The sequence below is a fragment of the Girardinichthys multiradiatus genome, chromosome 20, assembly GCF_021462225.1.
Source record: "Girardinichthys multiradiatus isolate DD_20200921_A chromosome 20, DD_fGirMul_XY1, whole genome shotgun sequence".
Taxonomy (NCBI): Eukaryota; Metazoa; Chordata; class Actinopteri; order Cyprinodontiformes; family Goodeidae; genus Girardinichthys; species Girardinichthys multiradiatus.
Window position 1 is genome coordinate 37,741,802 of NC_061812.1, and position 15,405 is coordinate 37,757,206.

The 15,405-nt window shown below is 41.1% G+C and overlaps 1 protein-coding gene across 8 annotated transcripts in view; it reads right to left on the reverse strand.

Annotated features, from left to right (window-relative positions):
• Window positions 1-15,405, reverse strand: part of magi1b (membrane associated guanylate kinase, WW and PDZ domain containing 1b) — a 167,008-nt gene that overhangs the window by 39,456 nt on the left and 112,147 nt on the right. For 6 of the 8 annotated variants that reach the window (XM_047348605.1, XM_047348606.1, XM_047348608.1 and 3 more), the window contains exons 8-12: window positions 13,170-13,227; window positions 11,421-11,554; window positions 10,021-10,137; window positions 7,475-7,660; window positions 6,729-7,388 (exon numbers count right to left, since the gene is read on the reverse strand). In XM_047348605.1, coding sequence (XP_047204561.1) covers window positions 6,729-7,388; window positions 7,475-7,660; window positions 10,021-10,137; window positions 11,421-11,554; window positions 13,170-13,227 — 1,155 coding nt within the window. The remainder of the gene's footprint in view (window positions 1-6,728; window positions 7,389-7,474; window positions 7,661-10,020; window positions 10,138-11,420; window positions 11,555-13,169; window positions 13,228-15,405) is intronic. The other 2 variants (XM_047348607.1, XM_047348611.1) reach the window with 1 other exon arrangement.

The following is a 15,405-nucleotide window of genomic DNA, read 5'->3' on the forward strand; positions in this document are numbered from 1 at the left end:
CAATACACTGAAGCTGGTAACACTTTGCTGTTTAGAGCCGTAACCTGTAATTTGTTCAACCATAGGACAAATTACACATGTCACTGATGAGTCATGGAAGGGGGATGATGGGGGTGAGAGACAGCAATCGCAGAGCATCACCGGGGTATCAATGCGGCCTTTTCATCATCTCTCCAATCTTTCGACATCTCTCTATCCATTTCTCATCCCCTTTCCTGTCATCCACCACAGCTCTATATCCTCCCATTTCCTGCACGTTGCCTCAAGCATTCTCTGCCGCCAAACACAACTTATGCTGCATTCAATGCAACACCTGTTTTAGCTTACAAGTAAGCAGAAAAAAATGCAGCCATACAACATCAGAAAGGCTCAACTTTTCTGCAACTGACTAATGGCTTGAGGTGCTGGGCTATCAGGTGGTTGTGTCTGAGGAAAGCCTTCTCCCAAACTAGTTTTCACTGAGGCTACACATCAGGTGCGTGTCCCTGTGGAGCCTGCAACATTTGCACCTTTTTAACAGGAACAACAGAGAGGAAACCAGCAGTCCTAACAATGGAACGACATCGGGGCCAAAATGAATTATGTGCACGTGCAGCACATCAGTGGGGGTGAGAGAAGATGGGCGGGGGAAAATGAACCCATTAGAGAAGAGTAATTAAACAAATGAAAGAGCAATGTATCACAAAATACAGAGCTGGCTGAAGTAATAAATCATTCCTGCATAGTTTTGAAAGAAATATATATAAATATACTGTATATCTCAGCAGCAGGAGGATCCGGAAACAACTGTATCTTGATATGCAGCTGTATAAAAGTTTCCCAACATAACACACCGACATGAAAGGGCCCTTTCACACAGGCACCGCTCTCTGGCAAAAGGAACATGTAGAGTAGGTGTTCTCCTATTACACCTCAGGTGACTTACAGTAACACTGACAGAAATGCTGGCAGGTCAGACTTGGTTACATTTACACAACTTTATGAGCAAGCCGTCTAATATTGAGTACTCCACTGTTTGTCAAGTCGGGGGTGGGTAATTATCTTTCCCAAAGACCCACATGAGCAACTGTGGTTGTTATTAAAGGCAGACCATTGGCTGAACACTAATCTGGTAAGTGTAAAAGAGGTTTTCAGCCCATTTGCAAAGCTAACTTAAGATGCCGAAGTCAGTTCAAAATGTTATCTTCAAATAAAGGTTTTCTGTTTTAACTTCAGTAAAAGCCTGTTTTACAGTGCCTGCTCTCTCATACACAGTGTGATCTCACATCTACTCCTACTATAAATACCTAATAACTGCTCAAAGCTGAAAAGAATATGTTTTTAAAGCTGTTAATTAAAATGGCTAAAATCAGGATGGGCAGATAAAAGCTTTATAAAACAAATCTGAGTACAGAAATTGGCCACAGAGCTCTGATCGGTGCATCTCCATTTAACACTAATGAAGAAATAAAACCTCATCCATGGCAGCTGATCTTCAGATGAAACATGACAGATTTATAAGCATAAACGTGTAACGAGTTTTCATCTGCTTCCTCATCAGTATGTACTCACCGTATTTATTATGCAGCTAATGAATACTGAATGCTACAGAGGTTCTTTCTGTTTTTCACTGACACCTGAATAAGAGAACATGTCTGAGAATAGGTTGAAAGTTGTTGCTTTGAAAGGCTTATAAACGTAAAAAGTTCTTCTCACTCTTGTCTGAAAAGGGCTCGCTTATGGGATTTTAACTGAGCCAAACAGGGACACAAAGCCTTAAGAAAAATACAAATGTGCCAGAAATGATGCTGGTGTAGAGCTACATCGCACCAAGTTAATACACAAGTTAACCTGAGCAGATGATCTTATACTGTGAGGAAAAACAGCAGGAGAGAGACGAGGGGGCACACAGACAGGTTTCTTAACGAGTGTGTTTCCCCATGAACCGGTCCTCGGGGATTGGCTCCCATTTTCTTGTGGGCGAGCAGGTGTGAATACATACTGGCATTGGAAATGGTGGTGGGGGGGGCGGGGGCGGTGAACAAACAGAAGAGGGGTATGGAGAGGAAGATGATGGGCTGAATCTCCACCAATTAACGCCAAACTTGGGTCATTCTGGCTCTAAACTGTAAGTGCATGCATGACTGTGGACCACCAAGCATGTGTGTACATGCATAATGAGCACTGGCTCTGGGAGGAAAACAGTCTTGACTGACTGACAGAGAGTGAGAGTGAAGGAGAATACTGGAGGAAACAAGGCGTGTGGGTGTTTATAAGCAAAGCTGACATCAGGACCCCAATTAGAGGCCAGTGTGCTCTGCTGCTGCTGGTGGAGGGATCAGGAGAGAGACAGCAGCCACGAGACTGTGAGCAGGAGAGTAATTAAAGCAGCATGACGAGACCGTCAGTGATGTTTTCATGAGTGGGGCTGCACGTGAGCCTGTTTCTAATATACATGATATAATGTGGATGAAGAAGTGTGAGTGTGCTATGTGAAATCTGACTTAAAACCTATGACGGTTTATACAGCAAGATGTTGGATGTCAGGGAATGTTTAGGAGTTCAGGGGGGCGCGATCAATAGATTACACATGTATGTCCATCTTGAGTAGGTACTGTTACCTGACTTTCATCCTAATCCCCATAAATATTATAACACAAAATAAATCTAATGAAAGATATCTTTTTTTTGTCGACTAAATTACACAGAAATAATCATAAACCACCAACGAACTCTGATGTTCAGGTCATTAAGACTCCTTAATCTGTCCTACTGGCATTAATATATCTATGTTCAATGGACCATGTCTGGACTGCACACAAACATACGGTACAAACGGACCAAGCCTCAGTCTGATGCATTATCTGCGTATTCAAGGCAATCTGACAGATTGTGTAATTACAATAAATACATACGAGCCCAAGCTGTCTTACACAATTCTGGTTCTGATAACAAAAGGTCATTTTTCCTAAGGGAACTGACTTTTCACCATACTGCTCAAGTGCCATAAACAAGGAATAACATTGCAAATGAGTTACAGTTTTTTTATATAATGGACAGCCAATAGCAGAGCCCTGTGAAAACTGCAGCAAAGTAAAGGAAACTGATTTGGGAGTAGGTTTATATAAAGTGAAATGCAAAATTATTTATACCCCTGGCAAATTTTTGATTTTTAATTATTTTCAGTCAACCAAGACATTTGTTTCTAATTGGAAATGAGATAGGCAGCTCTCAAAGAAAGATCAGTTTTTAAAAATAAAATTGTTTTATGTATATTTTATTTAAAAAATGGGAGGTCACAAGTCATCTGTACACTTGTTAGTGTATTGAAAACTTCTTTATATGAGGCTTAATATGAAGAAATCAAATCCTCTTTGTAAAAAATCAAGTCCAGTCAAGTCTTTATAGTATGTGTCACTTAAAATGTGGCCCTGTTTTGTATAGTGTACTAAGATAAATGGTGTAAAATTTGAAGTTTCAAACTGCTTCAGGACAGAGTACTTCACTTTTGCTGCAATGTCTTATTGTATTTATTTTTCCGCATTTAAAGGATAAACTAACCAACTGGGGATGAATGTTTAATCCTCTAAGTGTGACCCAAACATGTCAAATAATTACCGTATATGATGAATATCCTACTGAATCAGAAGTAAAAGAAGATAATGCATTTTAACCAAGGCTGTATGAGGAAGATGGAGACTGAAGTGTTCTAGTTATTATGTCTCGCTCATTACTGCTTGTTTGGGGGGATCGTGCACTTCATCACCAGGTCTTGGTGTTTAACTGTGCAAACACGACAAGCACAGTCTGCAGACTGTTGTTCTCTTATTAATCTGATTGACGCCAAACAAGCAAACATATTTGCTCTTTATGTCTTGTTTCGGTTCTCCTCTTGGCCCTCAATAACACTAAATAGGGTTGAAGACTCACATTAAACGGCTTTTAAGACTGCTGCTCCAACCGCGTGTCATTTTTCTATGTGCCTTGATATTCTTTTAGCTAAAACCAGTCTATGACCATAAAGGACAGTTCCAACATAAAGAAAACCCAACCTGTTTTACAGACACCCCTGAAACCCCTTAACAAGGTGAGATTTTACGACTTTCTGGGCTCGTGTTCTTTATCAAGACAGAGACATGCTGCTCATTAACAAATGCAGTGAGAAGAGAACCGGTTGGGTCTACTATTGTTTTCTTTCTTGGTCATGCATCGAGAGGCCAGACGATGAATAAGTGGCTATTTGGAAGATGTGATGTAGATACAGGGTGAAACAGAGTACAACATGGAGAAATTGAATCGAAAAGGCAGAGGCTTATTGTGAGATTTCACCTGATGACAGTTTTACCCACCTAACCTTGCAGAGTTTATAAACTACACAGATATACTCCCACACACTGAAAAACTGGTCTTGTTTCTTGAACAAGCTAAAAGGCAAGTTGAGGAAAGTCTGACCAGGAAAACGGCATCATTACTTGTATCACTGACCAGTAAGTCTGAGAGGGACCAGATGGGAAATACTGAAATTCGGTTATTGCACTTTCATCCTTTGTTCACAGCTGCTTTGTTCCCATTTAGTGTTCCTGGACAACAATGATTGTCAATCAGTGGCCGTAACAAAAGCTGTGAGCGGAGCAGCTTGAACAGAATCCTTCACATGCTGCTGCACTGTTTTTAAAGAACTGACATTGACTGAAGAAGAAAATGTATGTCAAAGGCAAAATGTCATAGACTCCAACTCAAAGTGAAGCCTAGTAGGTGGAAAGAAAAGACAACAAAACAGCACAATTGGCTGCACCTTCAAAGCCTTCTGCTCTAACACAGGAACACTGAAAGCTCAAAATAAACTAGACAGGTCATCAACCAGCAAACAAAGTGCCAGGGATGAAGCAAAGGGCATCTGGGCAGACAGATAAGGTTGGTGTGAGACAGAGTTAGAACAATATGGGAGGATACTCAGACTCTTTGACCTGAAACATCACTGCGTTTCCGAGTCTTTTCATCCCTCTTTATGCTTTTAACCTTTCTTCTTTTTACATTACTTTTTTCATTTCAGGTCAGCCACAGTGCCTTGCAAAAAAAATCCAGACTTTTAAAAAACTTTTTCACATTTTGTCACATTGAAACAACATATTTTATCATTATCATATTTTATGACAAACAAAGTATATACAAAAGTGAAGTGGAAGGAAAAGAGATTTACATTAAGTAGTCAGTTCCCTTTATACTGACACCCCTTCTCTGACACCAACTTCTAGTGGAGCAGTTCAAAGCATTGTTCGGTATAAAAACAAGACCCCAAACTTTGAACATCTCCAAGAGATCTGGTCAGTCTATAATCTGAAAACTAAAAGAGAATGGCACGACTGCAAATTTACCAAGACATGGCCGCCCACCTAAACTGATAAGTCAGGAAAGGAAGACATTAATCAGACAATCAGCCAAGTAGGCCATGGTAACTTTGGAAGAGCTGCAGAGATCCTCAGCTCAGGACAGCAATTAGTCAAAAATGCCACAAATCTGGCCTTGGCTTTATGGAATGTTGGCAAGAAGAAAGCCAGAAGTCCTGTTTGCAGTTTGTCTCTAGCCATGTAGGGGAAATGATAAATGTGTGGAAGAAGCTGCTCAAGCTGGATGAGACCAAAATCAAACTTTCTGACCAAAATCCAAAACGATTATATGCCACCACTATATGTCACCCCATGGTGACATATGTGGTGACAGTATTATGTTGCGGGAAGATTTTTCTTCAGCAGAGATAGGGAAGCTGCTCAGAGTTGATGGGGGCATGATGGAGTTTAAATGCAGGTTATTCCTGAAAGAAAACCTGTTCAAGGTTGAACAAGTCCTGAGATCGGGATTGACCTTGAGCATTCCAGCATGATAACAACCCTAAACATACAGTCAGTGCTACAGTGGGATAGCTAAGATCAGAACATTTCCCATGTGCTAGAATGGCCCAAAGTCCAGACCTAAATCCAATTGAGAATCTGTAGCAAGTCTTGAAAATTGCTGTTCACAGACATGCCCTAACCCAAAAGACCTGCAGCTATGATTACAGTGATAGATTGTGCAACAAAGCTGAATACAAAGGCACACCACCCTCAGGATTTTTCTAGTAATAAAATTTGGAAACCATTTATCATTTTTCTCCAAAATTCACCAATATGCACCAGTTTGTGTTGGCCTGTTACTAAATAAAATCCTAATAAAAAATATTGCCATTTGTAGTTTTAATGTGACAAAAAATTGAGGGGCATGAATACTTTTGCAGGACACTGTGCGTTCTACTTGTCAGTGCCATTAGGTATAAACACCTCCTCCTGCTCCATGATCATCCATTTCCTGAAATGTTATTTGAACTTCCTTCTTCTTCTACTTTCCTTCTTCTTCTAGTCTTCCCCACCTCCTTACCATAATCATTGTGCTGTATTTTGCCTTGTTCGCAATCCAACCTCTTTTTTTTTCCGCCACCATCTATTTGCATGAATAAACAAATGCGTGTGTCGATAAAGAAACTCTGTGAGTGAAAACAGCCTGTAAGGCAGAAGGCTATTATTTTCGTCAATAGCATCGAACAGATTCATGGCAAAGGTTTGTTGTTTTTTGCAGTGCTTCAACATATGGGCACATAAATCAGAGCTGCCACAGATCTCAACTGCAGCTTCCATCTGTGCTGATGAGTTACAATATAGTGGGCAAGCTTACTCACAGACCAAGTACATAAAAAGAAAGATCGGGGCTTTGCTCACCTCTCTGCACCAGCATGGTGACCTCACTGCCTTTTGGTAACTTGCTGAGCATGTCCACAACTTGGTTGTGAGACATGCTCTGCACATTCCTCTTGTTCACCTCGACGATGATGTCCCCCTCTCTGAGGCCACGGCAGCGAGGGTAGTCTACGATCTGCTTCACCCTCTGCCCTCCACCACCGAGGCTGTCTGCGATGGTGAAGCCAAAGCCCTTGTCTCCCTTCTCCATGTGTACAGTGATGAGTTCAGGTTGCGTTGCGATGGCTGAGGCCAGTGTCACCACATCGCTGGAGTAGCCGAGCTGGGAGGAGGTATCGGAGGCCACCTCAGTGGAGGGGCTGTGAGGTCGCGGGTAGCCATTGAGAGGTGGCCCACCGTTTGTTGGGCCATTGTTGGTGCTATGACTGCCGTGGCTGGACGGTGAGTCGTAGCTGTTGGTGACCTCCTGGCCATTGACGATAATGGGATCTTTGTTGTCGAGGATGGCAACTGAGGTTACCAAGCTGGTGTTTGGGTCGTCGGGGTCGAAAGGCAATGGGTAGCCACGGCACAGCTCCAAGTTAACCATGGAACCGATCGGGATGGACTGAAAGATCTTCACAACTTGGGCGTGCGTGTAGCCCAGCACACAGGTGTCGTTTACACTCACGATCACGTCACCTTAGAGGTCGAGAAAAAGAAGGTTTTCAGTGACTGAACTGAACTAGTATTTCCTCTTTACAAACAATTAATGCTGCAGCACCAACCTGTCTCCATCTTGCCATCAAGGGCTGCAGGTCCATCCAGAACCAAGCTTTTTATCTGCAAGAACTCATCTGGCTCGTCCCCCCCAACAACGGTGAAACCAAACCCTCGACGGCTCTTCTTCAGTTTGGTATTGATGAAGGTCCCATTCAGTTCTGAACGGTTCCTAGTAAAGAAAGGCTTCCCACCTGAACACAAAGATGGATAATTTTGCTTTAATTACACTTAAGTGAAAGTAGAAATTAATATAGGATTTACAGAATTAATTGTGCAGTCTTAAAACCTGGTCCGCAGTTGGGCTTTAGAGAAATGCTGCTAGCAATGGCCAAAGACAATGACCCGTAAAGCTTGCTACCATTTGGGACATTGCCAATGCAAACACGTGGCTTTAAATATGCTTTTTGATTAAGCTGTGCCAAAGCTTCTCATCATGCCTTCTGCCTACAGTCAATGCTTCCTTTTTGTAATGCTTCCATTATGGAGGTGTGAATTATGGAGAGAATCCAAGCTGTATTCCTGCATCTTGTTTGTTTTGTCTGATGTGATTTCTCTCTGAATGTAGGCTTGATCCAAGTAACACAGTCATGACAACCCGTGGCTGGGATTTTGCAATATTAAAACAGCAGAATAACTCTGCCTTGTAAGGGCACCGTCCAGCAGATAAGTTTATGTAGCAAAAAAAAAGTCTTAGAGTCCTATTGTAAAGTTGGCTAAGAGATGATAATGCCAAGTCATTTTAATAGGATGGCAGGGAAAGTATCAACTATGTGTGCCATACACCTCCCCCACCTTTTGCTGTGCACAGCCAACAGCTGGAACTGGAAGAAGGTTGCTTTATGTTACTGTATACTTAGGGTTATCCTCTTGGAAGTTATTTAACTCAAGCTATCTCCCCATCAACTCTGACCAGCTTCCCTATCTCTGCTGATGAAAGGAATCTCCAGAGCATGATACTGCCACCACCATGGTTTAGTATGGATATGTTGTGTTTTTAGTGACATGCAATGCTGGTTTTACAACATATACAGGATTTTGATTGTAGCCAAAAAAAAGTGTCAGGTTTTTGTCTCATCCGACCAGAGCAACTACTTCCAGATGTTTGCAGAGTCCCCTACGTGGATTGTGTAAAACCTCAAGGAAATATTCTATTGCAAGGACAGTACTTGTATGGAAACTAAACGAGCACCAGCCATCACTATTAATAAGGTAAATATGTTTTACATCCAAACCTAGAAAGCGATGGGGGGCATGATTTCCACGCTGCTGAACACAGCCTTAATAGCAGAGCTGATGGCCACTCTAAATAAACTTGTTAATAGACTTCCTATGCTACTATAGCACCTTTACTAAAAAACTACAACTAAATTTACCTGGTTTCATTCTGTATTTGTTGGTTAATTAAAATCAATTCTGTGTTCGCTAAAAGAAGTTGGATCATATTATATGTTCATCTGTAAAATCTTTGTGTAAAGACCATGAAACTGTGGTATGCTTATTGTTTACGCTGATGCGACTGTGAGCAAAAGGACAACAACAGCTGATTAAACACACAGGCTAAAGTTTATGTTTTACAAAACAAAATTTAAGTTCCAAGTAATGAAAAATGAGAGATTACACCCAGCATATTATTTCATCTGCTTTTGAGAACTCAGCTGTGTCCTTCTTTCAGTGATATTTTGTAGCTAGAGTATGTCTGTGTGCAAGGCGCTATATAACAGCATTTCTTATTAAAGCGGGAGGCAGCCCAACTGTTAGCTGATGTATTCCCAGCACATGTGAAATTGGACCAAGAATCAGGTAAAAACATGAAATCAGGGAGTCAGATAAAGAGATTTTAAATCACGTCTTTGCCTGGTAGAATATCAAGGGTCAGGATGGTCGTGTAGAAGGAGACAGAAATGAGTGGGCACAAAGGGAGACAGGAAGATGGACCGAAACATAACAGAGACCGAGAAAAGATAGGAGAAAAACCCAGCGAGACAGGGAGCCATAAAACAAAGATCGACATAGGAAAGAGACACCCGACAGAGAGGCTACAGAGAGTAAAAGGGAGCTCCAGAATGAGGCGGTTAATTCTAAGCCATGACTGGGCTAATTAGACAAGCTGCTAGTGGGAGGCTGGCAAGAAAGGAGCTGGCAGCGAAGAGAAGGAAACCCGCTGCAGCTGGAGGTGTGTGCATCACTAAATGATGAGTGAAATCAGGCCATTGTTTGATTTGAACATGGAATATTACAAAACTGTACCGGGCACAGACCTCTTACAATCTTAACAATGACTCGAGTGCTCACTCATACAAACTGCAATCCACTGCACAATATTAATATGATAAAGTCTCTGTGCATTGATTAAGAATATATTAAATTGCTGTAGAGAGTCAATTAATGACTGGCCTTTCATCGTGAAAGCTGAAACACGGCCTCAGGCTCTGGCAGAAAAATGACATTAGGAACTGACTCTTGTTTAGCACATGATAGGGTGGTTCAGGGTAACAGAGACTGGAAGAAGATAATGAGTGCACCTTTTAATCTCTACAGAAACAAAACTTACGTTTTTGTCCCATGGCGTTGGGAATAGGGGGACCTGTTTGAGGGTCCCTGTAGGTCTCGTGGTTGGCAGTGTAGGTGGCCAGTGGGGCGCCTGCCAATGCCGAGTCCTCTATCCACTCTGCAACAGCAAAAATCACATATTCTCTAGACGGAGGTAAAAACAGGAGGAGAGCGATCCTGTTTGTAGAGTGAACCAAGGCTATAAGCTGCAGGACAAAATCTGGCTCTTGTGAAGCTGAGAAAATGCGACGCGGAAAGTTATTGGAAAGAGTTAAAAAGCTCAAAACGAAGCACAGCCTGACTGGGCGCTGGCCATATCGCCCTATTGATATCCTGTGTGGACAACCAATAATTTAAAGTAACTCTAGATTGTACTCATAGTCTCATACAAGGGAATGTGGTTTTATGACTCCAGCCGATAATGCTTTTAAGCATGAGGTTGCTAAGAGTTATATTGCTTCTATAAAGTCCTTAGAAAATAATGTAGTTGTAATACCAGTGACATTTAAACATTTTTATGACTATTTATCTCTACAATTAATGAAAATACTTAGCTACTAAGAAAACTGAAATGACAGGTACGAGATGGATGTAGGGAGAAAGAAAATTTTAATTTGTGGGTACAAACTGGAAAGAGGCCAAAACGACCAGTAGCCATTTGAGCAGGTCTACAAGTTTTGTGTTGAATTGAATTTAGTGGCTGTAAATGATTTATTACCTTGTTATTTTAGCACTAGAAACACCAGATTGAAATCTTGATGTTTATTCTCAGTGGAGAGATAGAATCAATGCAACAAGGGGCTACAAAATTAGTAAAACTCTTCTTTCAGATCTAGGGAAAAACTTAGCAGGTAATTGAGGTGAATCTAATATTTTCTGCTGGATGAGCACAAGGTGGGGTGTGATTTATGAATTCTCTTGTGGGCTGACCTGCATTTACAATCAATTCCTCAGTGGAGTTCCCTATGAATGCATAAGTGCAGACTCGGAAATCAGAAACAGCCTACATATGGACCGAGTTTGGTAGCTTCCTTTGATAAGAATCTTTTATCAAAGAGCTACTTAGTGACACAAATTAAAAACCAAATTATTTGTAAGGATTATTATTTAAGCAGAACTCAAACAAACTTGTTTTCACCCTAGAAGAAAGTTAATGCAACAAACAAGACAAATGCGGCAGAGAAATCAGAAATGAACGTAAATAAAAGGCTGAGCCGTACAGCCGCAAATAATAGTTATGCCTTTATGGAAGGGTACTTAGCAAATCATAAGGCAGTAGCAAGCGGTATCACAGAGTAGAATAGCAGTAACTGGTGCAAACAGTTAAACACAGACAACGCAGGCACAAATGTGAAGAGAAAGAAAGAAAATGACGCCCTTGGTGGGGGCTTGTGAACGAACCTCGGATGTAGCGCTCACCTTCAGGTGGCTGCTGGCTTTGAGGCTGAGGCTGCTGGGCAGGCAGCTGTTCTAGCTGCCTGCGCCTCTTAGCCTCCAGCACTGGGTTTTCATACTGGGTCTTCCTGTTGATATGACTGTGGATTAATAAGGGGAGAGAGGGGAAATAAGGAAAGCAGGAGGAATGAATTTAAGGGAAAAAGAAACAGGGAAAAATTAGCAGGTATGCAGAGCACAGTAGGGGGATGGACGGGTGGGGTGAAACATAAAGAGGATAGAGAATAGAGTCACATAGGGCCAAAGAAGGAAGGCAGGGGGGAGAGAAGGTGATAAGATTTGGATTAATAAATCAATGCATTGGACACATGCACCAGTAGTCAATACAAAAGTCCTCTATTGACATATACATGACCAAATAACACCAACAAATCTCTACATATCCAGCAGGAAAAATTAGTCATGAATACATACATTTTTCTCAGTAAATATTTTTCCAATGGATAAACTGACAAAGTTCCCACCAGATATTGGTAAAAACGAGAGTTGCACAATATATCAAACCACGATCATAACATCAGTGTGCAATATCGCGTAACATAACATAACATAATGTAAACGATAGGTTAGATTGTCTTTCAAGTGCCAATCATGCAAATTCTGTATGCCGTATAAAATATCTTGCCTGTTAAATAAACTTTAATTTCCCTTGATGACTACATGTGAAAAAAAAAATTTCTAATTAAAATTGTCAATATTCAGCAACAGTATCGCAATTATATATTGTCCTGATATCGTGCAGCCCTTGTAACAACCAAAGTTAATATACCAATAAGTATTGAACACATGAAGAAAAGGACATGCATCATGCACAAAAAGCAAAGAAATTATCTGAAATCTGTCAGGGTTTAGAGAGTAATCCTGCCCCCTATCAATGCAAATTGATAACAGGTGATCCCATACTAACTGCTTACAAAAAGGTTTTTCATTACAAGGTGACCCAGAAGACAAATTTGTTATGCTTTCTTTGTATTTGTGGATTATTTGAGTCGTTACTGACATCTGGTGAGAAGTTGTCATTAGTGCCATTGAAAATGTATTCACGGGGAAAACCAGTTGAGTTGAATACTTTCTTTCTTCACTGTAAAGCCTTTTCTGATGGTTTAATTCACAGACCATCTTTCACATCGACGAGCATGGAGAAGCCCAGCAGCAGAAAGCAATTTATTATGAGGCAAATGAGAGCAATTGTGCATAATGTATATGAGAAAATATATTGCATTGACAAAGCAGAACAAAAAAAAGCCACATCCTCGAGCCCCCAGGTGCTGCTTTGAACAACATCAAATACACATGGAACATATTTGTATTAATGCTGAGGGCCGGCGGCTTCACGCAGTCTGAAATGAATGAGATGCGCACACACACACAAACACACACCCAGACAGAAACCCAATTGTTGCTTATTTTCCCAAATGGTAATGGCACAAACAAAATGGCCTACATTTGCCATAACACATCAGAGCAAAATAGCTGAGGCACAATGCGTTTGGGATTGATGGAACAAAACTGTAACCTCAAATTTACAGCGAGGTCAAAAGTTTTGCTTGTTGGACTAAAAATGGGAAGACTTGGCTTTTGTATGCCAGAAGAAAAGAGACTATTCCTGCAATTTGTTTCTTTTCATGTGCATCTGTTTGCAACATCTGTCATTGCACTGAACTGTGCTTTTATTTTATATTGCATGCGACTTACTCGACATAGTAGACCCCATAGACTGGATCATCGATTTTCTCCCATCCTGGAGGAAGTTCTAGAAAGACAAAACAGAGAGAAGACAGGACGGATGAGAACAACCAGACAAAGTTGGAGGAAGGCTTGCACTGAATCATCATTGTTGGGTGACATCATGACGAAACAAAGGCTGACGACACCTCGCTTCATTTATCCATGACCCCAGATTTCTCTGATAAGCTGCATGTCCTACCAGATTGTCTAAAAGACAAAGTCCTGCCTGGCAGGTAAGTGTTTATGCTTCAATTCTGACAAAACTAGGTCCTAAAAAGCTGTATCAATTGGTAATCCATGGCTACTACTGAAATCAACTGTGTGTGATGACTCTATATGATACACGGGGATTACCAAAATAAATGTATTTTTCCATATTATTCAAACTTTTTGAGATGGACCTATAATTGAAATTGAATAATTTGAAATCCGTTAGAGCCCTTCCAGGATGGGAAAGATTTCGCTTTTACAGGTTGTCCTTCTGCTCCCCACCTCTGTCACCTCTCACTGCTGACATTTCCACACATCAGATAAGAACACAGCTGGACCCCATGGGCAGAGAGGTATGAAAGGCCGGCGACAGAAGGGAGATGAAAGGAGGAAGAAAACAGCGAGTAGGGTCGAAGAGAGGGAGAGCCAAGTAGGACAGAAAGTGGGAAAGGATAAAACAAAAGGCAAGGAGGTAAAGGAGGCAGGCGGAGACATAAAAGGAGTGAAAGGGAAGTTGAAAAGATTTGAGTTTGTTGTGTGTGTGTGGCTGAGTGGATAATAAATTACCTTTTTTCATTTTCTTTTCTCCCACTAAATGACAAACACTCTGAGCAATGTTATAAATGTTATAAATGTCAGTCTCTTTGCGATATGTGTAACATTTATCTCTGACAGCACATTTTGTTTGTGTTTTACAGCCTGATCACAGCTGCACTCATAATTGCCAGGCTAATTTCAGAGGCCTCTAAATGGCTCCAAAAACAAATTGTGCAATAATTTTGCCTTGTGCCACTTGCTCCTGTTTGCAAGTGGGCATCAATTACAGACAACCATCTAACTTGGAATGACTCTCTGCTGTTCAATTTGGAGGACCTCTACTGTAATAGTGGGAGTAGGGAGTGAAGCCATTAACAGGAGAATTTAGTTTCTTGCTAAAATATTTATATCCCTTAAACTTTTACATTTTGAAATGTTACAATCCTAAGCCTTTGCTGCTATGACAACTGAAAGTCTTTTAAAGTGTGTTTGGGCCATTATATCCTTTGACCTACATCAATAATTTTTATTAGGTCTTTCTGAATGTTTAGGGCAGTTGTTCTGCTGGAAGATATGCCTCCAACACAGTCTCAATATAACAGCAGCACACAACAGTTTTCGTCCAGCATTCATCTCCATAAATCTTCCTATTTAGAAATCCTCCCCAACCCCACAGCATGATGCTGCCACTACCATGTTTCACTGTGAAAATGGTGTATTCAGAGTGGTGTTGGTTTTCACATCACATATTGAAAAAAAATTCTACTCTCATCTGACCAGAGCACTTTGTTCCACATGTTTCCTGTGTCCCCTGCATGACTTCTGGCAATGTACTATACTACACTATACTCCTTCCATTTTCAGCAGAACTTTCTCTCTGACCTGTCTGCAGTATTCCTTGTCCTTCCTGATGCTGTTTGTCCATGAATGTTCTCTAACAACCCTCTGATGCCTTCACAGAACATCCGGATTTATATTGAGATACAATTGCACGTAGGTAGACTCTGTTTAATGTTATGGTTTTTCTCAGGTCATTAGTTGCACTGGATTTTAATTAGGATTATCAGAGTAAAGGAGGCTAAAAATACACTCACACAGAAATCTTGAAAACCATGTTTCATTTTCCATAATTTAGTGTGCAAAAACGTGAGCTCATTATTCACCATTCTCCACATCCAGCTGATACGGAAAGCAACAAAAAAGCAAGGTTACTGAGAGAGTGCTGCTGCAAGGGTGAAGCTGTGGTGGCTGTGAATTATTTTATTCAAATGTTTTGAACTGGAACGTCAAATGGATTGCGGTCCCGCCTCACCTTGCGCATAATTCTAATCACCCACTTGATTTCACACTGCACTGGTTTCACTACAGACGGCACACCTGTGCGTAAGGTATTGGTGTGTGTGTGTGTGTGTGTGTGTGTGTGTAATTACAGAGAAACGGTGCCTGGGGCTGCTAG